This window comes from Lepus europaeus, chromosome 14 (assembly GCF_033115175.1).
Source record: "Lepus europaeus isolate LE1 chromosome 14, mLepTim1.pri, whole genome shotgun sequence".
In the NCBI taxonomy this organism is placed as follows: domain Eukaryota; kingdom Metazoa; phylum Chordata; class Mammalia; order Lagomorpha; family Leporidae; genus Lepus; species Lepus europaeus.
In genome coordinates this window covers 97,311,270-97,337,270 of record NC_084840.1, presented here as the reverse complement: position 1 = coordinate 97,337,270, position 26,001 = coordinate 97,311,270, and the positions used below count along the sequence as shown (strand labels likewise).

The following is a 26,001-nucleotide window of genomic DNA, read 5'->3' as shown; positions in this document are numbered from 1 at the left end:
TCCCCGACGTGTGCCTGAGACCCCCAGCTCTGGGAGAACAGTACCAGCCCCCTCCCCGACGTGTGCCTGAGACCCCCCAGCTCTGGGAGAACAGTACCAGCCCCCTCCCCGACGTGTGCCTGAGACCCCCAGCTCTGGGAGAACAGTACCAGCCCCCTCCCCGACGTGTGCCTGAGCGACCCCAAGCTCTAATAGAGAACAGTACCAGCCCCCTCCCCGACGTGTGCCTGAGCGACCCCAAGCTCTAATAGAGAACAGACCAGCCCCCTCCCCGACGTGTGCCTGAGACCCCCAGCTCTGGGAGAACAGTACCAGCCCCCTCCCCGACGTGTGCCTGAGACCCCCAGCTCTGGGAGAACAGTACCAGCCCCCTCCCCAGTGTGTGCCTGAGCGACCCCAAGCGGAGAGGTCAGTCCCATCATGGGCCTCTGACCTGCAGAAGTGTGAGATGGTCGAAGCACGCTTCTCTAAGCCACCACACGTGTTAATTTGCTCCCCGCTAGTAGAGGCTCTGCCATGTGCCGTCAGCACTCCACATCACCTGCTCTCAGAAGGCCTTGCACACGTGCCTGGAGCCGGCCGTGAAGAATCGGTGGAGAGCCCTGCTTATTAACTGACATTAACTGACATACACTGGCACACATGAAGGATCTGCCTCACCTGTGCCATGCCTCACGACAGCTCAGTATCTTCCAGGCACCACACGGTCCAGGTTCTGCCTGCTCCAGTGGACAAAATGGCAGGACAAGCTCTGGCACACGAGGGTTTTCACACCACAAGGCGCGCCTCCTTAGAGTGAGCTCAGGACAACGAGGAGAGCGGCAGCTCCCGTGCAGCCCTGCACCCCAGCGGGCACCCAGGCCCTCTACGGGGGACTCACAACGCGGTTCTGATCTCAGCCCCGCAATGAGTCACTCTCACACGCACAGCCCCAAGAAGCTGTGACGCCAGAGGACGTCCCCAGCACAGCTCCACCAGTGAAAGCTTCAGACAGAATGAACCACACCGCTTAGCGCTACGCAGGGAACCACGGAGACCCACGGCAGCGGCTGGCTCCCAGGAGAGGGGGCGGGCTGGGGAGCACTCACAGCGGCCCGTTCCCGACCTGTGTGGAGAGCGGCAGGCGTCTGCACGGCTGTTCTCTGTTCCGCTGCACACGTGCCCTCCAAGCCCGTCCACAGACCACCACATTGCACACCCTCAAAGGCCAAACACTGATATACAGAGTGGTACGATTTGGCGGAGCATGGCTTCATTTCCAAAATACTGAGGAGCCAGCGCTGTGGCGCAGCGGGTTAACTCCCTGGCCTAAAGCACCGGCATCCCATATGGGCACCGGTTCCAGTCCCGGCTGCTCCACTTCCGATCCAGCTCTTTGCTATGGCCTGGGAAAGCAGTAGAAGATGGCCCAAGTCCTAGGGCCCTGCACCCACGTGGGAGACCCAGAAGAAGCTCCTGGCTCCTGGCTTCAGATTGGCACAGCTCCAACCATTGCAGCCAATTGGGGAGTGAACTAGTGGATGGAAAACCTTTCTCTCTCTGCCTCTCCTTCTCTCTGTGTGTAACTCTTTCAAATAAATAAATAAATCTTAAAAAAAAAAAAAAATCCTGCCCCGAAACAGCCCATCGTGTTCACAGAAAAATCTGCTAATTTGAGAGACGGATTCAGTAATAAGCTCTTCTACAGAAGGATTCCTAGTAATGATCCTCTAGGTGGGCTGGCAAGCAAAGAGAACTGGGTGTCCAAACCCCTGCATTCAAGTCTACGGACCCACGACCACGGGCCTGCGTCTCCTCCCTGCTCCATAGACGGGGACCACGTGTGCCCCACCCATCTGCTGGTTTGTCTGAGGCATCAAACACCACAGAGAACGCAGAACAGCTTGGCAAACTTCCAGAAAGGCTACCTCTTCTGCTCCCCAACACCCTCGGTGCCCAGCGTGCAGGCAGCCAGCACACGGCCTGCAGCACTGCCGCCGCGGTGAATCCGATGGGCCAGAGAACCTCACCACGCAGCGTCATCTTCACAGAGCGAGGCCCGAGAACTCGCTGACTCGCTGTCCCAGACACCAGGGCTTTTCTCAAGAACACAACACTCCTGACACCACCAGGCAGCCTTCGTGACCCCACGGGAGCGCTGCTGAGGGCAGTAGCCAGCAGGCCCAGCAGGCCGCTGGCATGCAGGAACACAGGTCACTGGTTTGAGGGGGCCCCAGAGAACACAACCTGACGTGCCACGAGACTCCCAACTCACAAACGTGGACGCTGCCCAAGAGCACGTGCTTCCCTCGCAGGCCGGCTGCGATGCTCCTGCCGCTGTCTCCGGCCCTGCTCCATGGCCACCATCCCAGGAGGTGTCCTGCTGCCCTCCGTGCCCCGGGGCCTGTCCCAGCCTTACCTGCTCCGTTCCCCACAACACTGACCGCCACCTTATGAGAGGGACTGGCGTTCGACTGGAAGTCTGTGCATCACCTATTTCTCTCATTACCATGGGAAGAAAGGAGTTTGCTTTGTTCACAACTGTATCCCCAAACCTAAAACAGACCAAGTGCTCAATGAGCATGTGCTGAATGAGAGGCTATCAACCACTGATGACCACGAGAGAGGCGAAGGGACGTGAGCAACGCTACATCTGGCCAGTTACACCAGAAGGCGGTCGCTCCTAGGGGCTTCCACCACCTTCCTGGTGAGCAAGTTCATAGTGGCAGCACAGCCATCACAGCCGCCTCGGAAGGATACGAGAAGCGATCGTTCCAGGTTGCTCTCTCGACGTACTCCAACATGACAACGGCTCGGATTGTCGTTAACAGCTTGTTCCAGGTTTCATCAAAATCCACCACTCTTGGTTTCAAAGACATCGTGCAAGTTTAGTGTTGACACCTGTTGATTAGAAGGAACAGCATTAGCATGAACTCCACAGACTCGGTCATCCGTTTCTAAGGTACTGGTAATTCAATCGCAGGATACGCGGAAGGCGTGCGAACAGAGCAGGACACGGGAAGACCGTGGTCAGTCAGCAGTGGTTCCTGTGTCGGAACCTCCTGGGATACGTGCACTCGCGCCCAACGCCAGGGGACAAGAAGCGTTCAGGACAGATCCTTACCATCACAGGCACCGTCGCAAGGATGCACAAGGCTCGTTATGCTGAGGGAAGGGAGCTGGGACCCAGTGACCAGGCCAAGTCCCAACACGGGCACGACAAGGGCACTTCAGAAAGGCCATGAAAACTTGGCAATCCATCCTTCTTCACAATAGGCATTTTATCAGTCTTTGGAAGAGCCCTCATAGGCATGGATTCCAATCTGTTTTGCCCCAAACACTGATCTTTCAAATCTTTTTTCCAAGAACTTTCTGAAGCACCTTTGTGTACAAGAGACACTCAACAAAAAGGTTTTGGTCCCCAATTCTTGTGGTTTGCACTCCCTCAACGGGAAAGGGTACACAAGGAACACAAGCAGACAAGAAAACAGTAGTCTATCTTCCTGTGTGCACCAGTTTCTGCAAAAGGTAAGAGGGGAGACTAATATTTATGTTGAAATAAAAGGGACAACTGTGGAGAACAACGCTCACATCTAATGTAAGACGTGGAAAGCCAACAGTCTCAGAGAAAACTGTGAGGCTTGCAGCAGCACACCTGCAGCCAGCGAGCTGCACCTGTGAGTCTCCTGGGCTCTGGAAGGGACGTGTCCAAGGCTGCAGAAGCCAGCTCCAGCCACACGGCCCCCAAGGTCCTGCCTCGGGTCACCTGGGCCCTGGAAGGGAGCGTCCAAGCCAGCTCCAGCCACACGGCCCCCAAGGTCCTGCCTCGGGTCACCTGGGCCCTGGAAGGGAGCGTCCAAGCCAGCTCCAGCCACACGGCCCCCAAGGTCCTGCTCGGGTCTCCTGGGCTCTGGAAGGGAGCATCCAAGCCAGCTCCAGCCACACGGCCCCCAAGGTCCTGCTCGGGTCACCTGGGCCCTGGAAGGGACGCGTCCAAGCCAGCTCCAGCCACACGGCCCCCAAGGTCCTGCTCGGGTCACCTGGGCCCTGGAAGGGACGCGTCCAAGCCAGCTCCAGCCACACAGCCCCCAAGGTCCTGCTCGGGTCACCTGGGCCCTGGAAGGGACGCGTCCAAGCCAGCTCCAGCCATACAGCCCCCAAGGTCCTGCTCGGGTCACCTGGGCCCTGGAAGGGACGCGTCCAAGCCAGCTCCAGCCACACGGCCCCCAAGGTCCTGCTCGGGTCACCTGGGCCCTGGAAGGGACGCGTCCAAGCCAGCTCCAGCCACACGGCCCCCAAGGTCCTGCTCGGGTCACCTGGGCTCTGGAAGGGACGCGTCCAAGCCAGCTCCAGCCACACGGCCCCCAAGGTCCTGCCTCGGGTCACCTGGGCCCTGGAAGGGACGCGTCCAAGCCAGCTCCAGCCACACAGCCCCCAAGGTCCTGCCTCGGGTCACCTGGGCCCTGGAAGGGACGCGTCCAAGCCAGCTCCAGCCACATGGCCCCCAAGGTCCTGCTCGGGTCACCTGGGCCCTGGAAAGGACGCGTCCAAGCCAGCTCCAGCCACACGGCCCCCAAGGTCCTGCTCGGGTCACCTGGGCTCTGGAAGGGACGTGCCCCAAGGCTGCAGAAGCCAGCTCCAGCCACACGGCCCCCAAGGTCCTGCTTGGGTCACCTGGGCTCTGGAAGGGAGCGTCCAAGCCAGCTCCAGCCACACGGCCCCCAAGGTCCTGCTTGGGTCACCTGGGCCCTGGAAGGGACGCGTCCAAGCCAGCTCCAGCCACATGGCCCCCAAGGTCCTGCTTGGGTCACCTGGGCTCTGGAAGGGAGCGTCCAAGCCAGCTCCAACCACACGGCCCCCAAGGTCCTGCTCGGGTCACCTGGGCCCTGGAAGGGACGTGCCCCAAGGCTGCAGAAGCCAGCTCCAGCCACACGGCCCCCAAGGTCCAGCCTGGCTGTGAGGCACCACACTTGCCTCCCAGCATGGAGGAAAGGGGACACGGCCGAAGGCGGGGGTGGGGTGGGGGGACGAGGGCAGAGGGCGGCTGCAGTTCCCTCACAGGAGCCAGGGACAGGGCTTCCCGTGGGGAAAAGCAGGAAAAGGGATCACCGAAGGCGAACTATGCCCAAGAGCTCGTCCCACTCCCTCCATCATACCGAGGCCGCCGCCTCCCGGCCAGAACCGCCTTTCTGTGTGTGTTGGGGTCGGGGAGCTGAGCGCCGGGGGAGCAGCTCTCCCCCAGGAAGTTAACCTCAACCCCACCCTGCCCGACACTGCTGGGCCCAGGTCCTGGGCAGAGGCAGGGCTGCTCACACAGTGCAGTCCTAAGAGGACTGGATAAGCTCCCTCCGCCCTCCAGCTCGCCCATCTTCAAGATGAGGAGGCCGAGTCACAGGCAGCTGGGGCTGGAGCTGCACTGCTACCCCGGCACTTCAACCAAGGCTTCCTCCGCCAGGCTCCGGTCCGGGCTCTGAGGACTGGAATCCTGCCCACCTGAGGCGGGAGCCCAGTCACACCGCCTGCACAGCTCCCGCTCGGGGCCTGCCTTCCCGGACTCCGGGGTCCAGCAGCCCGTCCGGCCGGGCAGGCACTGAACACACTGGCCTGACTGGAACACCCTGCCTCCTCCCTGTCTGGCTTCTCCACCTGCAAGGCTTCTCCTCTCCCTGCCACCCCTCCTGCCCATGCACCTCCCTCACTCCTGGCGCCTCAGGGCTGGGGGCAGGTGCCCCTGCTGTTAAGGCACTCTCTCGGCGCTGCCTGGCTCTCCAAGGTGCCTCAGCGTACATGCCACCGCGGGCCCCACGCGTCCCCCACGAGGGCACTGGCTCACTGGGAAGGCGGGGTTTGGGAACTCCATACCGACAGCTGGCAGTGGTCCCGGCCCACGTCCTCCTTGTAAAAACGGCGCCGTGCTACACGTGCGGCTTCAACTCACTTCACTGGCTACGCAGACTTCCCTGATCTTAGAGCTGGGCCGACCCCGACTTCAGCTCAGCCCGCAGACCCACGGCAGAATGGGTAGGAACGGAGCAATAACCTAGGTTTGCATGGGCACCTGCATCTGGAAGCCACGCAGAGAGAAGCCCCAGCATCTTGGTCTAGAGAAGCACGTCAAAAACTGACCCCCCAGAGCACGAGTGCATTCGCGTCTGCTACATCTCTGCTTGCCCAGCACAAAGTTCACAGAACTGCAAAGACTCAAAGCTCCTCATCGTCTTCACGCTGACTAAACGACAACTTACTCAGGAAGAGTCTGCTAAGGCAGACAGAGGCGGGACCACAGCCATGGCACTCTCCCAGCTCCGCCTGCAGACACAGGCTCCTGAGAAACCCATCACTAAGGCCTGGAGTGGCAGCACAGCAGGCTGGGCCACTGCCCGAGACGCCAGCACCCACTATCAGCACAGGGTCGAGTGCGGCTGCTCCACTTCTGATCCAGCTCCCTGCTAGTGTGCGTGGGACGCCAGCATCCACTATCAGCACAGGGTCAAGTGCGGCCGCTCCGCTTCTGATCCAGCTCCCTGCTAGTGTGCGTGGGACGCCAGCATCCACTATCAGCACAGGGTCGAGTGCGGCTGCTCCACTTCTGATCCAGCTCCCTGCTAGTGTGCGTGGGACGCCAGCATCCACTATCAGCACAGGGTCGAGTGCGGCTGCTCCGCTTCTGATCCAGCTCCCTGCTAATGTGCATGGGAAGGCAGTGAGTGGCTGGGTCCCTGCCACACATGGGGGAGTCCCAGATGGAGTTTCTGGATCCTGGCCTTGCCTTGGCCCACCCCTGTCTGTTGCAGTCATCTGAGAAGTGAACCAGTGGATGGAAGGCATCCCTCTCTCTCTGCATTTCAAATTAATAAATCTCTGAAGAGAATTTAAAGAGAAATGAGCCACTGGGAAATCCCACTGCCGTGTGTCAGCGTGCACTCACACAGACTACGTCACCAGGATATGGGCAGGCGCCAGGAGCTGGCTGCAGGGCCAGTGTGGCATACGCTGCAAACTCCTTCCGGGCCGCAGGGGGCCTATGGGGCCTGCCCTCGTGCTGTCACAGGGCGTCCCTCTGAGGATCTGCACAGCTCACACCTTGTCCTAGCACCATCTCCCACAGCCGCCACGATGGGGCTTCCACACCCAGGCACAGAGGGTGGGGCCAATGGCCACGAGCGTTAGGGACCCTCGAAAAAACAAGAGGCAGACTCTGAGTTTTAAAAATGGCAGGAGAAAATGTTGTAAATAAATTCTTAAAAATTTGTAATTCTAAATTTAATTACTGTGTCTGGAAAACATTGACATTACTCACAAACACTTGTCAGGTCACGGCTCACGTCTGAGAACACGTGTAGATCAGACCTTCCAGCCTGCACAACTAGAGTGCCGTTCCTAAGCAACCACGACTCAGTTACAACCACTGCGAAGGGTGTTAGAGAACAGAAGGCGGCCACTTCCACACGGGTCCCAGGAGAAATCGAGACCTGTCCACACGGAAGGGACAAAGCACTTGCAGCAGCACTCTTCCCGATGGCCAGCCACTGGGAAAGCCTCGCGTGTTAACCAGCAAGCAGCCGCACAGCACGCAGGGCGCCCACGCGACGGATCCCTGGCCGGCCACGGTGGGGACGCATGAGAGCACCGAAACACGCCACAACACGGCCCAGCCTCAAACGGCACATGAAGGCAAAGACACGGTGACCAACAACGACACGGTATAGGACTCCACGGACACGGAATGGCCCAAACTGGCAAACTCACCGACAGAAAAGAGACAGCTGGGGAGTGACAGCTACTGGGGGTGAACTGCTAGACACAGCAGTGACAATCTGTGACTACCCCAACACCTCTGACCTGGACAGTTCACAAGGGTCACCCAAATACCCCACAAGTGCACTCAGATAAAGCGCTCACACACATCCAGAAGTCAACTGCAAACCCACCAGGACTCTCAGAGCAATTTAATGAGCGGAGGGGAGAGTAGGTACCTTCACGTGTTAGCACAGCGTGAAACTCTGCAGTCTGTCTCCCTCCCACTCACGCTCCCACATCAGAGGCGCCTGGAATTATTCTATACGTATACACGGTCTGCCAGTCCCTTCTCACACGATGACACATACACTTGGTTCTTCTTTCACTGGCTCTACACGTGGTAGTAAACATTCACGTTGTTAGGAATGTTTGGGGGTGGGGAGCCACTGTTGTGGCGCGCCAGGTTAAGCTGTCACTCACAAAACCGACATCCTACACTGCAGCTCCACTTCAGGTCCCAGCTGCTCCACCTGCAGCTTCTGGCTCATGTACACCCTGGGACGCAGCAGGTGTGTGGTGAGTGGTGGCTCGGACTTGAGCTTCTGCCACCCACGTGGGAGACCCAGAAGGAGCTTCCAGCATGGCTTGGCTTGGCCCAGGCACGGCTGTTGTGGCCATCTGGGGAGTGAACTAGCGGATGGAAGATCTCTCTGTGTCTCTCCCTCTAACTGCCTTTCAAATAAATAAAATAAATCTTTAAAAAAAAAAAAAAAGGTGTGCCGGCGCCGTGGCTCAACAGGCTAATCCTCCCCTAGCGGCGCTGGCACACCGGGTTTTAGTCCCAGTTGGGGCACTGGATTCTGTCCCAGTTGCCCCTCTTCCAGGCCAGCTCTCTGCTATGGCCCGGGTGTGCAGTGGAGGATGGCCCAAGTGCTTGGGCCCTGCACTCACATGGGAGACCAGGAGAAGCACCTGGCTCCTGCCTTCGGATCAGCGCGCTGGCCGCGGTGGCCATTGGAGGGTGCACCAATGGCAAAAGGAAGACCTTTCTCTCTGTCTCTCTCTCTCACTGTCCACTCTGCCTGTCCAAAAAAAAAAAAGGTGCTGCATTCCACATTGAAGCACCTGGGTTCGAGTTCCAATTCTGCTCCCGATTCCAGCTTCCTGTTGATGTGTGTACCCTGGGGGGCAGCCGATGATACCTGACACACAGACTGAATCCAGGACTCCTAGCTTTGGCCTGGCCCGGCCTCAGCCGTTGCAGGCATTCGGGGAGTGAACTAGCAGATGGAAAATCTCTTTCTCTCTGTCGCTGTGCCTTTCAAACAGATGAAAGTAAGACAACATCTTTTAAATGGGATATATTTGAGAAAGCATTCTACATACCTATTTTTTAATTTGAGACAGAGAGAGGCAGGCAGGCAGGCAGGCAGAGTACTCCAACCTGCTGGTCCACTCCCCGAAGGCCTACAGAAGACAGGCCTGGATAGAAGTCGGCAGACTGACTCCAGTTCCCCCACTTCCCCGAGCACCATCACGGCTTCTGGGAATGCACAGTAGCGTCAGACAGCCACCCCAGGCACCCAGGCTAAAGACCTGTGCCACGTTCCCTATTAACACACAAAGAACGTCTTGTCTCACAGCACTTCACTGCCTGCATGTACCTGATACATTCTAATACGCTTGAACTGACACACGTGTGAGGAGCTCTCAGAAATAAAATGCTCAGTTATTAGAAACTTTTAACTAAACGGGCTTTTAAAAATGCTTAGTTAAGTACTTCTCACCCTGACTTCAATCAGGCTATCTTTTAAAGGTCTTGAGGACACAATCTGAGTTACAACTGGTACGCTTATTTACTGACTGGAAAACCAAGTTGCAGTAGCAGCTTCAGCTACCATTTGCTGCACGCCTCCCATGCTAGCCATGTTGTATAGACAGGACCTGCTCACCCTGCACGTCAGCAAAACCCACTCTGCAGCATAGGCTACCGGATGATCAGATTTCAGTACACACCTGAGCACACAGTGTGGGGGAGAGAGACACAGGCAGACTAGGAGAGAAGGAGGGAACAGAGTACAAAATCCTGCCATCAACCTTACTGTAGAGTCATTAATGCGGGGAGAACACACATCAAAGAAACCAGAAAGCTTAAAGGAGGAAAAAATGGGGGCCGGGGCTGTGGTGTAGGCTAAACCTCTACCCACAGCGCTGGTGTCCCATATAGGTGCCAGTTCCAGATCCGGATGCTCTATTTCCGATCTGCTACGGCCTGGGAAAGCAGCAGAAGATGGCCAAGTGCCTGGGCCCCTGCACCCACGTGGGAGACCCGGAAGAAGCTCCTGGCTTTGGATCAGCCCAGCTCCAGCCATTGCAGCCATTTGGGGAGTGAACCAGCAGATGGAAGACCTCTCTCTCTGCCTCTCAAACACATAAATCTTCACAGGCGCCGGTGGCTCACTAGGCTAATCCTAGGCCTGCGGTGCCGGCACATCAGGTTCTAGTCCCGATTGGGGCGCCGGATTCTGTCCTGGTTGCCCCTCTTCCAGGCCAGCTCTCTGCTGTGGCCCAGGAAGGCAGTGGAGGATGGTCCAAGTGCTTGGGCTCTGCACCCCATGGGAGACCAGGAGAAGCACCTGGCTCCTGGCTTTGGATCAGCGCGGTGCGCCAGCCGCAGCAGCCATTGGAGGGTGAACCAATGGAAAAAGGAAGACCTTTCTCTCTGTCTCTCTCACTGTCCACTCTGTCAAAAAAAAAAAAAAAATCATAATAAAAATTTTAAAAAAAATCGCTACTGAGGCTGCCCACATCCCGAATCAGATTTCTCCTGCTCTGCATCCAGCTTCTTGTGAGTGCACACCCTTTGGGGGCAGCAGGCGCTGGGTCCCTGTCACACCGCTGGAGACCCAGACTGAGATCCCAGCTTCTGGCTTCAGCCTGGCCCAGCCCCGGCCGCCGTAGGCATTTAGAGACCGAAACAGCGGGCGGGGGCACTCTCTCGCTCTCACTCTTTCAACTGAAATGAAAATTAATTCCAAATTTTAAAATAAATCAAATGAAAAATGAGAATGAAAGGGGATAATTTTCAAAGGAAAAAATAAAATCCCAGAAGTGGAGAACACTATTAAAAGGCCTACTGACTACCCGCACATTGGCTTTTAAAAGCCAGCAACGGCCGGCACCGTGGCTTAACAGGCTAATCCTCTGCCTTGCGGCGCCGGCACACCAGGTTCTAGTCCCAGTTGGGGCACCGGATTCTATCCCGGTTGCCCCTCTTCCAGGCCAGCTCTCTGCTATGGCCTGGGAAGGCAGTGGAGGATGGCCCAAGTCCTTGGGCCCTGCACCCGCATGGGAGACCAGGAGAAGCACCTGGCTCCAAGCTTCGGATCAGCGAGATGCGCCGGCCACAGCGGCCACTGGAGGGTGAACCAACGGCAAAAAGGAAGACCTTTCTCTCTGTCTCTCTCTCTCTCTCACTGTCCACTCTGCCTGTCAAAAAAAAAAAAAAGCCAGCAACAAGGCAGCCATGTGGACGCTGTGGAACAGTGGGCACACACAAAAGATGCCGACAGTGTCTTCTGGGAGAAGAACCGACGTCCGCAGACTGTGAACTGGAGCGTCCTTCACATGTCCCACCGGCCAAAGCGGAGACAGCAGGGGACAGAGAGCAGCTCTCCCAGACCCTGAGGGCACGCGACCACTGCCCCAGAGCCTGTCCTCGGCAGTGGTTTTCAGTGCTTCCTTCCCCACAGAACTCTCCAGCAGGGGTCCCTGGGCAGAGCAAGGGGACACAGCGAACCAAGGGAACCTGGGTCCCAGCAGGGGCGCCAGCGCAGGATTCTCAACACTCACTCAGGACAGCAGCGGGGATCTCTTAATCAATCAGTTTATTCATTCAAAAAGGGGGGGGGGGAGGGGGAGGGAGGGGGAGGGGGGAGAGAGGGGGAGAGGAGGAGGGGGGAGGGAGGGAGGGAGGAGCATGCTTCCATCCAGCCTAAATGTTCTCGACAGCACCTGGCCAGGATGATGCTGGGAACTGAATCCAGGTCCCCCACACAGGAGGCAGGGACTCAACTGCTGGAGCCGGCCCTGTTACCTCCCAGAGTCTGCAACGGCAGGAGGCGAGAATCAGGGCCGGAGCTGGACACTGAACCCAGGCACTCAATGGGATATGCAGGCACACTAACCGCTAGGCCGGGGCCGGCCCCAGCAGCTGTGGTCTTCAAGGCAACCTGCCCAGACAGCCACAGGAACACAAAGCACCACTGCCTGCGATGCCAGCATCCCGTGTGAGCGCTGGTTCAAGTCCCGGATGCACCACTTCCGATCCAGCTCCCTGCTAATGCGCCTTGGGAAGCAGCTGAAGATGGCCCAAGCGCCTGGGCCCCTGCACCCACGTGGGAGACAAGGATGGAGTTCCAGGCTCCTGGCTTTGGCATGGCCCAGCTGCCACTATCACAGTCATCTGGGGAGTGAACCAGCAGAATGGAAGACTTCTGTCTCTCTCTCCGTCTCCCCTCTCTCTAACCCTGCCTTTCAAATAAATAAATAAATAAATAAGTCTTTACAAAGAAAAAAGGATGGGGAAGATCCAAAAGATAACATCAGGGGCCAGAACACCTGTGTGTAAAGCAAGAGATGACCCCTATGTAGGCTCTGAGTGCCGTCCCGTCTCCACTGCAACCACTCGGCTCTGCCCTGGGTCTCCCACGTGGGGGCAGGCGCCCAGATACTTTGGCCCACTTCTTCACAGCAGGGAGCTGCACCAGAAGCAGAGCAGCCAGGACTCACACCTGTGTGGTGACACGGAACACCAGCACCGCAGGTGGCTCAGCCCGTGGCACCACGACACCAGCCACAAGCTGAGCAAAGTGCTGGTGGCCCGGAACACCACGCTTGGTCCACAACGGCACTATGCACACTGAGAGCAGACTCACGCGACTGTGTGCTTACTGCATGTAGGGATTTCAAGAGTTCGTAGAAAATGGAATTAAAATGTTACATTCACTTTGATACAAAAAAAAATTGAAATCCATAAATAGCTCTTTCATAATACACATTTTCCATGAATTTGTTGACGAACCCTCAAACTATGAAGGTGGAAAACCTTTAAGTCTCAAAGGCAGGAGTGACAGTGGGAATAGGGAATGTATTTATCCCACAGTGAGTAGTATTTTAGGGGCAGAAATAAAAAACTTTGGGGGGGCAGCACTGAGGCACAGCAGGTAAGACCACCGCCTGCAGTGCCGGCATCCCATATGGGCACCAGTTCTAGTCCTGGCTTCTCCACTTCTGATCCAGCTCTCTGCTATGGCCTGGGAAAGCAGTAGAAGATGGCCCAGGTCCTTGGGCCCCTGCACCCACATGGGAGACCTGGAAGAAGCTCCTGGCTCCTGGTTTTGGATCAGCACAGCTCTGGCCATTGCGGCCATCTGAGGAGTGAACCAGCAGATACAAGAGATACAAGGCCTCTCTCTCTCTCTCTCTCTCTAACTTGGCATTTCAAATAAAATAATTTTAAAAAATCATTAAAAAAAGAAATAAAAAAAAGATTTTTCTTCCAAAAAAATTCAGTTTGCCAGAATAAAAGATCCTTCTCTTCTCAGTGAACTTTGTACTCCCCCATGGGTGTGTAAAGACATAACACTTTCACAAGTTTCTACTTGCTTTCTCACTTTTTCTGCTTTTTAAAAATATTTATTTATTTGAAAGGAAGATGGACAGAGAGGGAGGGAGGAAGACACAGAGACAGAAAGAGAGAGATCTTCCATCTGCTGGTTCATTCCCCAAATGGCTGCAATAGCATGGGCTAGGCCAGGTTGAAGCCAGGAGCCAGGAGCTCCACCCTGGTCTTCCACTGGGTGGCAGGGACCCAAGCTCTCAGGCCACCAGGAGCAATGCCAGGGAGCTGGGAGAGAGCAGAGCAGCTGGGAATCCAGCCAGCACTCTGATATGGGATGCTGGTGCTGCAGGTGATGGGTCTACCCCACTCTCTCGCTTTTTAAAGAAATAATCTAGGTCCTAAAAAAACAAAGCCATCTATTCATAGGCATGTATCCTGGCTTTCAGGTGAGTTAGACGGCTTGCCCACCTGGCAAGCATGCGAGACAGAGCTGCAGCCATCACCTGCTCACAAAGGACCCAAAGCGCAGTAGCACACTTCCTCCAGGCTAACCTGTGCGACACTAACAGTCACTACAAGCAGCCTCTCCCCATGACGACTTGTAACGTCTGCAACCTCACTCTTACTAAAGGTAACGAACACCACAGGGTTATTTTAAAACCCTGGATTTAAATCTTTCTCACAAGCACAGGCTACAATGCTAAGCTTAGGAGTAACCTTGGCCTCATCTGCCAAGGTTTCCCTGCCGCCGTGGTGTGGGCTGGGGTGTCTCTGGGACCTGGGAGGGCGGTCACACGCTGCCCTGTTCCTTGTGTCCCTCTCCACCGACTGGGACACAGCGCCCAGCCCTCGCCAACTGGCTCTTTGCTCCAGATGAAGTGATCTCGGTCCATATAAAACAGGAACTCCTGCCCAAGTCCCCGCACAGGGAGGAATATGGTAGGGACACGTCGATCATCCTGCCAGCAACTATGCTGACTCCTGTGCCGTCCCAGAGACAGCTTTAAGAGACAGAGCCACCAACAACCCCTTCCTCCACTGAAGAGTCCCGTAAGGTAAAGGATAAAAGCAATCCACACAGCAAGCTATAAAAACAAACCTGACATTCCTGGGATGCAGAGCAGCAGCACCCGTCAACCAGGTTTTTTTCAGAAACTCTGTGAAACACATCATCTCATTCACTTCTCCTAATAACCCAAAGATGGCTACTCTTACTCGCCCATCTTAAAGATAAACAGACTGACTTCTGCAGCCCACCAGGAGTGCGGACCGCCACAAAGCTCAGACCACCGCCCTCTACTGCGTGTTTATTAGCACCCAGAACCGAGCTGGTCCAGAGGAAGCAGGTGCACAGAGCAGCCTCTGGGAATCCCAAGTCACACCCAAAACATAAGGAAAAAACATAACTACTCTCAACCATGAAGATTGTGGGCCAAGGAGCTAACACCCAGGGCAGGCACTTGGCTGAGCGGTGAAGACTCCGCCTGAAACCCCACATCCCACATCCAGAGCGCCTGTGCCTCCGCTTCCAACCCAGCTTCCTGCTGTGTGCGCCCTAGGAGTCAACAGAGGATGACTCGACACCTGGGTATGGAGTGTGGTTTCCTGCCTTCACCTGGCCCGGCCCCAGCTGCTGCAGACACGTGGGGGGTGAATGGAAGAACTCTCTCCACTGGTCTCTCTCACTGCCTTTCAAAATAAACTCATTTTTAAAAGATTTATTTATTTATTTATTTGAAAGAGTTACATAGAGAGAAGGAGAGGCAGAGAGAGAGAGGGAGAGAGAGAGAGAGACAGAGAGAGATGGGTCTTCCATCCACTGGGTTCACTACCCAGATGACTGCAACAGCCAGAGCTGTGCCGATCCAAAGCCAGGAGCTTCCTGGCTTCCCATGCAGCTGCAGGGGCCCAAGGATTTGGGCCATCTTCCACTGCTTTCCCAGGCCATAGCAGAGAGCTGGATCAGAAGTAGAGTAACTGGGACTCAAACTGGCACCCATATGGGATGCCGGCGCTGAACACATCAGCTTTATCTGCTTCACCACAGCGCTGGCACTTGATAAACTAACTTTTAAGAAAAGAAACTTGGCCGGCGCCGTGGCTTAACAGGCTAATCCTCTGCCTTGCGGCGCCGGCACACAGGGTTCTAGTCCCGGCCGGGGTGCCGGATTCTATCCCGGTTGCCCCTCTTCCAGGCCAGCTCTCTGCTGTGGCCCGGGAAGGCAGTGGAGGATGGCCCAAGTGCTTGGGCCCTGCACCCGCATGGGAGACCAGGAGAAGCACCTGGCTCCTGGCTTCGGATCAGCGCGATAAGCCGGCTGCAGCGGCCATTGGAGGGTGAACCAACGGCAAAGGAAGACCTTTCTCTCTGTCTCTCTCTCTCACTATCCACTCTGCCTGTCAAAAAAAAAAAAAAAGAAAAGAAAAGAAACTAGTACTCCAAATGGGCTGTCAATGCCACGGCAACCCTGGGCAAGCTGCTGCGGTGTGTGTCCATCTGGACAACACAGAAACTGTAAAAGACAGCACCCCCAGACAGGGCAGGCCTGCTCGACGATGCCAGGCTGACAGCGCTACCTGGCCTCCACACAACTTTACTTCCCATCCACACTTCCGACGCTGCTGAAGACCAGCCTGGACTGCTGCTGAAATCTGAGGCCCCGATTCTCATGTTGTACTAAAACAAGACCTGCTGACAGGCAGCTCATGGAACATTTCTGTCTGAGGCAGGAAGCAAGGCAACCGACTTCTTGGGAGACGGCACGACGTCCTCCATCCTCCTCAAGTAGCCCCTATGTCTGACCTGTGGCTCTCTACAAGCTGGCCGAAGCTGGCAATATCTGTTCGCAAACGGCAATGTAAAGCGACCTACGGGAATCCACACAAAGTGTACTACACTATCTGACCTTACGCTGCACACACGTTAACACACAGTGGATCACTCTGCGGCGCCACGCTGTGGCTCGGCGGGCTAAGCTGCAGCTCGGCGGACCCACACCCCTTTCGGAGTCCCAGCCACTCCGAGTTTCCAATCCGCCTTCCTGTGATGCACCTGGAGGGCAGAGGAAGACGGCTCCCGCCACCCACACGGGAGACCTCACTGGAATTCTTGGCTCCTCAGGTATTGCAGGCATTTGGAAGTGAATCCTCAGACAGATCTCTCTCTGATTCTCCCTCCCTATCACTCTGCCTTTCACATAAATAATTTTTTTTTAAAGGTGTAAAACTTGGAGCTACATGTGACACAGCGGGTTAAGCCACACAGGAGCATGGGCCTGAGTGTGGGCCGCTCCACTTGAGATCCACATCCCTGCTAAAGCGCTGGGAAAGCAGCCGAAGATGACCCAAGTGCTTGGACCCCCGCCATGCACAAGGGGGACACAGATGAGCTCCCGGCTGTGGCCTGGCCCAGCCCCGGCTGTGGTGGCCATTTTGGGGAACCAGCGGATGGAAGATTCTCTCTCTCTCTTTGCCTTTCAAATAAATAAAATATGTTCTAGAAAAATATAAAGCTCTAAGAAAATGGGAAAAGTTCACAACTTCGACTTTAGCAATAATTCTCGGATATGACATCAAAAGCACAAACGAGAGAAAAAATAGGTTAGACTTCACCAGAGGACACCACGGCAGAGCAAAGCCAATCCCCAAGAGGAAACAGGTGCAAACCATAGGAGGGCACTACAAAAAGTCCATGGAAAATGCACGATACAAAAAACTGTGTGTGGGGCCGCCACCTGCAGTGCCGGTCTCCCATGTGGGCGCCAGTTCTAGTCCTGGCCGCTCCACTTCCGATCCAGCTCTCTGCTATGGCCTGGGAAAGCGGTAGAAGATGGCCCAAGTGCTTGGGCTCCTGCATGTGAGAGACCCGGAGGAGGTTCCCGGTTCCTGGCTTCGGATCCGCTCAGCTCTGGCCGTTGCGGCCGATTAGGGAGTGAACCAGTGGATGGAAGACTTCTCTCTGCCTCTCTCTCTCTCTCTCTCTGCCTCTCCTTCTCTCTCTGTGTAACTAACTCTGATTTTGAAATAAATAAATAAATAAAGGGAGGCAGGGAAGGAGAGAGGGAAGAATTTAAAAAAGAAAGAAAGAAAACATCATTGTAAGCTTTTAAAAAAAATTTATGTGTATGGAGCTCCAGGCTCCTGACTGTGGCCTGGCCCAGCCCTGGCTGTTGTGGGCATTTGAGGAGTCAATATGCAGATGGAAGATCTCTCTCTCTCTCTCTCTCCCTCTCTCTCTCTCTCTGTGTGTGTGTGTGTGTGTAACTCTCGCTTTCAAATAAATAAAATAAACCTAAAAAAAAACCTGAGCCGGTGCTGTTGCATAGCAGGTAAAGCTGCCGCCTGCAGTGCCAGCAACCCATATGGGCACTGGTTTGAGTTCCGGCTGCTCCACTTCTGATCCAGCTCTCAGCTATGGCCTGGGAAAGCAGGAGATGGCTCAAGTGCTTGGGCCCTTGCACCTGCATGGGAGACCTGGAAGAAGCTCCTGGCTTCCGATTGGCTCAGCTCCTACTGTTGTGGCCATTTGGGGAGTAAACCAGCAGATGGAAGACCTCTCTCTCTCTCTCTCTCTCTCTCTCTCTCTCTCTGCCTCCTTCTCTCTCTGTGTAACTCTGACTTTCAAATAAATAAATACATCTTTTAAAAAAAAAAATCTTACTTTTTCAAATTTGTTTTCTTTTAAAAAATTCTATTTTTTGAGCCAGCGCCGTGGCTCAACAGGCTAATCCTCCACCTAGCAGCGCCGACACACCGGGTTCTAGCCCCGGTTGGGGCACTGGATTCTGTCCTGGTTGCCCCTCTTCCAGGCCAGCTCTCTGCTGTGGCCTGGGAGTGCAGTGGAAGATGGCCCAAGTGCTTGGGCCCTGCACCCCGTGGGAGACCAGGAGAAGCACCTGGCTCCTGGCTTCGGATCAGCGCGGTGCGCCGGCCGCAGCGCACCAGCCACGGTGGCCATTGGAGGGTGAACCAACGGCAAAGGAAGACCTTTCTCTCTGTCTCTCTCACTGTCCACTCTGCCTGTCAAAAATTTAAAAAAATAATAATAATTCTATTTTCATTTTAGTTGAAAGGCAAAGAGAGACTGAGATCCTCTGTCCACTAACCCACTCCCCAAACGTCTCCAACAGCCAAAGAGCCCATTACTCCACCCAGGTCTCCCACAGGGGTGGCAGGGACCCCAGAATAGGAGCTGCTTTGTGTGCTGCTTCCCAGGTCTGTCCCCACTAAGCAGTTGACTCCGAAGTGGCAAAGTGGGGACTTGAACCAGGCACTCCGATATGAGATGTGGGTATCCCAAGAAGTCACATAACGACTGCATCAAACGTCTGTCCCTTTAACTCCATTTCCCATCTGTCAGACTCCTCCTCTCTCTGATAAGGGATTAACACCCAGAGTTCAGGGGTGGCACTGCGTCATACTGGGGTAAGCCACCGCCTGCAGTGCCAGCATCAGTATGGGCACCAGTTTGTGTCCCAGCTGCTCAACTTCCGATCCAGTTCCCTGCTACTGTGCCTGGGAAGGCAGTGGAAGATGGCCCACGTTCTTGAGCCCCTGCACCCATGTGGGAGGCCCAGATGAAGCTGCTGGCTCCTGGGTTCAGCCTGGCCCAGCCCCAGTCATTGTGGCCATTTGTAAAGTGACAACAGATGGAAGACCTCTCTCTTTCTCTATAACTCTGCCTTTCAAATAAATAAAACAAATATTTAAAAAAATATATCCAGAGTTCAGAACCCCTTTAACTCAGCAACAAAAGAGAAATCCACCCTAATTTGAAATTGCTCAGAGGTTAAACATACCCTTCTCCAACCAAGTACAGAAGTGGCCAAGAAGCCCAGAAGAAGAAGCTCAACATCTCAAGTCATCAGTGAAAGGCAAACCAAAACCACAATGGGAGACCACACCACCCCAGCACGTGACCCTGACTCTCAACATGGGAGACCACGCCACCCCAGCAGGATGATCTGGACTCTCAACATGGGAGACCACGTCACCCCAGCAGCATGACCTGGACTCTCAACATGGGAGACCACGTCACCCCAGCAGGATGACCTGGACTCTCAACATGGGAGACCACGCCACCCCAGCAGGATGACCTGGACTCTCAACATGGGAGACCACCTCACCCCAGCAGCATGACCTTGACTCTCAACATGGGAGACCACCTCACCCCAGCAGGATGACCTTGACTCTCAACATGGGAGACCACACCACCCCAGCAGCATGACCCTGACTCTCAACATGGGAGACCACGCCACCCCAGCACGTGACCCTGACTCTCAACATGGGAGACCACACCACCCCAGCAGCATGACCCTGACTCTCAACATGGGAGACCACGCCACCCCAGCACGTGACCCTGACTCTCAACATGGGAGACCACACCACCCCAGCAGGATGACCTGGACTCTCAACATGGGAGACCACACCACCCCAGCACGTGACCCTGACTCTCAACATGGGAGACCACGCCACCCCAGCACGTGACCCTGACTCTCAACATGGGAGACCACGTCACCCCAGCAGGATGACCTGGACTCTCAACATGGGAGACCACACCACCCCAGCACGTGACCCTGACTCTCAACATGGGAGACCATGTCACCCCAGCAGCATGACCTGGACTCTCAACATGGGAGACCACGCCACCCCAGCAACATGACCCTGACTCTCAACATGGGAGACCACGCCACCCCAGCACGTGACCCTGACTCTCAACATGGGAGACCACCTCACCCCAGCAGCATGACCCTGACTCTCAACATGGGAGACCACCTCACCCCAGCACGTGACCCTGACTCTCAACATGGGAGACCACGCCACCCCAGCAGGATGACCTGGACTCTCAACATGGGAGACCACACCACCCCAGCAGGATGACCTGGACTCTCAACATGGGAGACCACACCACCCCAGCACGTGACCCTGACTCTCAACATGGGAGACCACACCACCCCAACAGCATGACCCGGACTCTCAACATGGGAGACCACGTCACTCCAGCACGTGACCCTGACTCTCAACATGGGAGACCACACCACCCCAGCACGTGACCCTGACTCTCAACATGGGAGACCACGCCACCCCAGCAGGATGACCTGGACTCTCAACATGGGAGACCACGTCACCCCAGCAGCATGACCCTGACTCTCAACATGGGAGACCACACCACCCCAGCACGTGACCCTGACTCTCAACATGGGAGACCACGCCACCCCAGCAGGATGACCTGGACTCTCAACATGGGAGACCACGTCACCCCAGCAGCATGACCCTGACTCTCAACATGGGAGACCACACCACCCCAGCACGTGACCCTGACTCTCAACATGGGAGACCACACCACCCCAGCAGGATGACCCTGACTCTCAACATGGGAGACCACGCCACCCCAGCAGGATGACCTGGACTCTCAACATGGGAGACCACACCACCCCAGCAGAATGACCTGGACTCTCAACATGGGAGACCACACCACCCCAGCACGTGACCCTGACTCTCAACATGGGAGACCACGCCACCCCAGCAGGATGACCCTGACTCTCAACATGGGAGACCACGTCACCCCAGCACGTGACCCTGACTCTCAACATGGGAGACCACGTCACCCCAGCAGCATGACCCTGACTCTCAACATGGGAGACCACCTCACCCCAGCAGCATGACCCTGACTCTCAACATGGGAGACCACACCACCCCAGCAGGATGACCTGGACTCTCAACATGGGAGACCACGCCACCCCAGCAGGATGACCTGGACTCTCAACATGGGAGACCACGCCACCCCAGCAGGATGACCTGGACTCTCAACATGGGAGACCACACCACCCCAGCACGTGACCCTGACTCTCAACATGGGAGACCACGCCACCCCAGCACGTGACCCTGACTCTCAACATGGGAGACCACGCCACCCCAGCAGGATGACCCTGACTCTCAACATGGGAGACCACGTCACCCCAGCACGTGACCCTGACTCTCAACATGGGAGACCACGTCACCCCAGCAGCATGACCCTGACTCTCAACATGGGAGACCACGCCACCCCAGCAGGATGACCTGGACTCTCAACATGGGAGACCACGCCACCCCAGCAGGATGACCTGGACTCTCAACATGGGAGACCACACCACCCCAGCAGGATGACCCTGACTCTCAACATGGGAGACCACACCACCCCAGCACGTGACCCTGACTCTCAACATGGGAGACCACACCACCCCAGCACGTGACCCTGACTCTCAACATGGGAGACCACCTCACCCCAGCAGGATGACCTTGACTCTCAACATGGGAGACCACCTCACCCCAGCAGGATGACCTTGACTCTCAACATGGGAGACCACGTCACCCCAGCACGTGACCTTGACTCTCAACATGGGAGACCACGCCACCCCAGCACGTGACCCTGACTCTCAACATGGGAGACCACGTCACCCCCAGCAGCATGACCTGGACTCTCAACATGGGAGACCACGCCACCCCAGCACGTGACCCTGACTCTCAACATGGGAGACCACGTCACCCCAGCACGTGACCCTGACTCTCAACATGGGAGACCACGCCACCCCAGCAGGATGACCCTGACTCTCAACATGGGAGACCACACCACCCCAGCAGGATGACCTGGACTCTCAACATGGGAGACCACACCACCCCAGCACGTGACCCTGACTCTCAACATGGGAGACCACGTCACCCCAGCAGCATGACCTGGACTTTAAACAAACAGAACGCAGACCCTGATGCACTGCTGGCAGAAAAGAAAAACGGCGCAGCAGCTTCAGAAAGCAGAGTAAGGGTCCTGCGAGGCCTTGGCCCCCATGGCCACACAGCCCAGCACTGCTCCCCTAGTGCTCACCCACAGGACCTGAGGGCAGGGAGCAGACGCCGTGTGGCCATGTTCATCCAGCACTGCTCACAACAGCTACAGGGAGAAAACCACCCCAGTGTGCAAACGAGATCAATGTGCCACGGACATACCACACACACAGACATGCATGCAACATACAGACACACAAGCACCCAGGAAGCTCTGATACATGCTCCAACATGGGTGGGCTGTGAAGACACCACACTAAGCCAAAGAAACCAGACACAATCGGACAAATCCTGTATGACCCTACTGGTAAGAGGTATGTAGAACAAGAAATTCATCCGTGTGTGTGTGTGTGGTCAAGAGAGCAGTGATGGTCGGCGCCGCGGCTCACTAGGCTACTCTTCCACCTGTGGTGTCAGCACCCCGGGTTCTAGTCCCAGTCGGGGCACCAGTTCTGTCCTGGCTGCTCCTCTTCCATTGCAGCTCTCTGCTGCGACCCAGGAGTGCAGTGGAGGGTGGCCCAGGTGCTTGGGCCCTGCACCCGCATGGGAGACCAGGAGAAGCACCTGGCTCCTGGCTTCAGATCAGCGCAGTGCCCGCCGTAGCAGCCATTTGGGGGGTGAACCAACAGAAGGAAGATCTTTCTCTCTGTCTCTCTCTCTAACTCTGCCTGTCAAAAAAAAAAAAAAGAGAGAGAGAGAGACAGCAGTGATACCACTGAGCTACACAATTAAAGATGGATGCACAGGCAAATTTTGCTATGCACATTTTTACCACAATAAAAATATATATATACTGTTCTCATTCTAAGTACTTAAGGTCTAGATCACACATCCAGAAAGTACTGTTTTAAGAAAAGGAACTAAGGGGCCAGGCGAGTTGGCACAGTGGGTGGGGCCTCCTCCTGTGACACAGGCATCCCAAGCGGACGCTGGTTAGAGATCCGGCTGCTTCACTTCTGACCCAGCTCCCTGCTAGTGTGCCTGGGAAGGCAGCAGGTGATACCTCAAGAGCTTGGATCCTTGCCACCCATGTAGGAGACCTGGATAGAGTTCCAGGTTCCTGGCTTCAGCCTGGCCCAGCCCTGGCCTTGTGGCTACTTGGGGAGTGACCCAGCAGATGGAAGATTTTCTCTCTCTCTCTCTCTTTCTCTCTCTCTATGCCTCTGTCACTCCTCTATAACTCTGACTTTCAAATAAATAAATAATCTTTTTAAAAAATTTTAATTCCCAAGGATGAGGACTACTTGGGGATCTTGTCACATGGCTCATTAATAACTTCCATGATTATTGCGACTACTGAAAAAGAATCCTCTACCTGCCACTGTCAGAAAAACAGTCGTGACACACCCAAGTCCAGGGGGAGGGTCAGCATCCACCCTGGTCTGCCGGCCTGGAATCAGAGGTGCCAGTGGGAGCTCATGGTTTTACTACACGTGTGCATATGGGCACGTGCACACACACACGAGATTCAGATTCACGCATGGCTATCTCTGCGCCCAGGAATCACACACACACGTCCAGCTCTGTCCACTGAGAGGGGCCGGGGAGCAATGACACCCAGTAAGTGCAAGCACAGGAGGAACCCATACCTTGGTTTCTAAATAATCATTCGCCTCGTGGGCAGCACTGTGGCGTACTGGGTTAAGCCACCATCTGCGATGCCCAAATCCCATATGAGAGCCTGTCCCAGTCCTGGCTGCTCCACTTCCGATCCAGCTCCTTGCTAATGAACCCAGGGAAAGCAGCGGAGGATGGTCCAAGTGCTCTGGCCCCTGCCACCCACATGGGAGACCTGGAAGAAGCTCCTGGCTTCGGCCTGGCCCAGCCCCGGCTATTACAGCCATTTGGGAGTGAATCAGAGGATGGAAGATCTCTCTCTCTCTCTCTAACTCTGCCTTCCAAAAAATAAATAATAACAATAATCATTCTCCAACAAAACAAAGCTGCCTGAACAAGTGACTGTTTCCAAGTTGAGGGCAGAAACAACACAAGTGCAGCCTAGACCATCTTAGGATGTCAGAAAACAGGAAGTGCTCTCCTAAAGAAAAGAGGAGAGTCGGGGCCGGCACTGCGGCTTTGTGAGTAAAGCCGCAGCCTGCAGTGCCGACATCCCACATGGGTGCCAGTTCAAACCCTGGCCGCTCCACTTCTGATCCAGCTCTCTGCTGTGACCTGGGAAAGCAGTGGAGGATGGCCCAAGTCCTTGGGCCCCCGCACCCACGTGGGAGACCCGGAAGAAGCTCCTGGCTCCTGGCTTCGGATCAGCGCAGCTCTGGCAGATGAGGCCATCGGGGGCGTGAACCAGCGGAGGGAAGACCTCGCTCTCTATACCTCTCTCTCTCTGCCTCTCTATAATTCTGCCTTGGAAAGAAATAAATAAAAGTTTAAAAAGAAAAAAGGAAAGGAACAAAGACAAGAGCAAGAGCCAAGCTGGAGGCCAAGTCTGGAACAATGTGCGCGACAAGACAGGGTCGCACTGGATCACAAGGCACGTGCACAGTCAGCACTGACAAGGACAAGTCACTAAGCAGGCACAGAGGCACGGGGAAGGACCCCTGTCCCGGACAGACGCAGTCTGGCCCAGAGACGTGGCAGGCGCTGAGAAACAGCATCACCAGGAGCAGAACGTCGCCGTGACGACGGCCGCAGGCGGGACCCACCCAGGCACGCTGGAGGCAGCAGGTGGATGTCTGCGCAGGCAGGGTATCTGTCTGCTTCCAGACGCGCCCCCGGGTACCCATCAGTCACAAGGAGAAAACACCAACTCTGCAAGTGGCGAGGTGGGGCAGGTGCCACCTGACCCAGGGAGGTTCACACCCCTCTCTGGACACACTGAGCCACTGGAGGTTCACACCCCTCTCTGGGACACCCTGAGCCCCTGGAGGTTCACACCCCCCTCTGGACACACTGAGCCCCTGGAGGTTCACACCCCTCTCTGGACACACTGAGCCCTGGAGGTTCACACCCCTCTCTGGGACACCCTGAGCCCCTGGAGGTTCACACCCCTCCATGGGACACACTGAGCCCTGGAGGTTCACACCCCTCTCTGGACACACTGAGCCCTGGAGGTTCACACCCCTCTCTGGACACACTGAGCCCCTGGAGGTTCACACCCCTCTCTGGACACACTGAGCCCCTGGAGGTTCACACCCCTCTCTGGACACACTGAGCCCTGGAGGTTCACACCCCTCTCTGGGACACCCTGAGCCCCTGGAGGTTCACACCCCTCCATGGGACACACTGAGCCCTGGAGGTTCACACCCCTCTCTGGACACACTGAGCCCTGGAGGTTCACACCCCTCTCTGGACACACTGAGCCCCTGGAGGTTCACACCCCTCTCTGGACACACTGAGCCCCTGGAGGTTCACACCCCTCTCTGGACACACTGAGCCCTGGAGGTTCACACCCCTCTCTGGGACACCCTGAGCCCCTGGAGGTTCACACCCCTCCATGGGACACACTGAGCCCTGGAGGTTCACACCCCTCTCTGGGACACACTGAGCCCCTGGAGGTTCACACCCCTCTCTGGACACACTGAGCCCTGGAGGTTCACACCCCTCCCTGGGACACACTGAGCCCTGGAGGTTCACACCCCTCTCTGGACACACTGAGCCCTGGAGGTTCACACCCCTCTCTGGACACACTGAGCCCCTGGAGGTTCACACCCCTCTCTGGGACACACCGAGCCCCTGGAGGTTCACACCCCTCCCTGGGACACACTGAGCCCTGGAGGTTCACACCCCTCTCTGAACACACTGAGCCAGGGACCCCGTGGGGGTAGCTGTGAGCAGGACTCACGATCATTTCTGCCAGAGACACACGGCCTCTGTTTAATGAG

General features: G+C 56.0%; 1 protein-coding gene across 4 annotated transcripts in view; it reads right to left on the bottom strand.

Moving 5' to 3' along the window:
- The window catches only part of CUL2 (cullin 2), a 91,072-nt gene that overhangs the window by 60,208 nt on the left and 4,863 nt on the right, over positions 1-26,001 (bottom strand). For all 4 annotated transcript variants that reach the window (XM_062211200.1, XM_062211201.1, XM_062211202.1 and 1 more), the window contains one exon: positions 2,740-2,880. In XM_062211200.1, coding sequence (XP_062067184.1) covers positions 2,740-2,858 — 119 coding nt within the window. In that variant the 5' untranslated portion in view covers positions 2,859-2,880. The remainder of the gene's footprint in view (positions 1-2,739; positions 2,881-26,001) is intronic.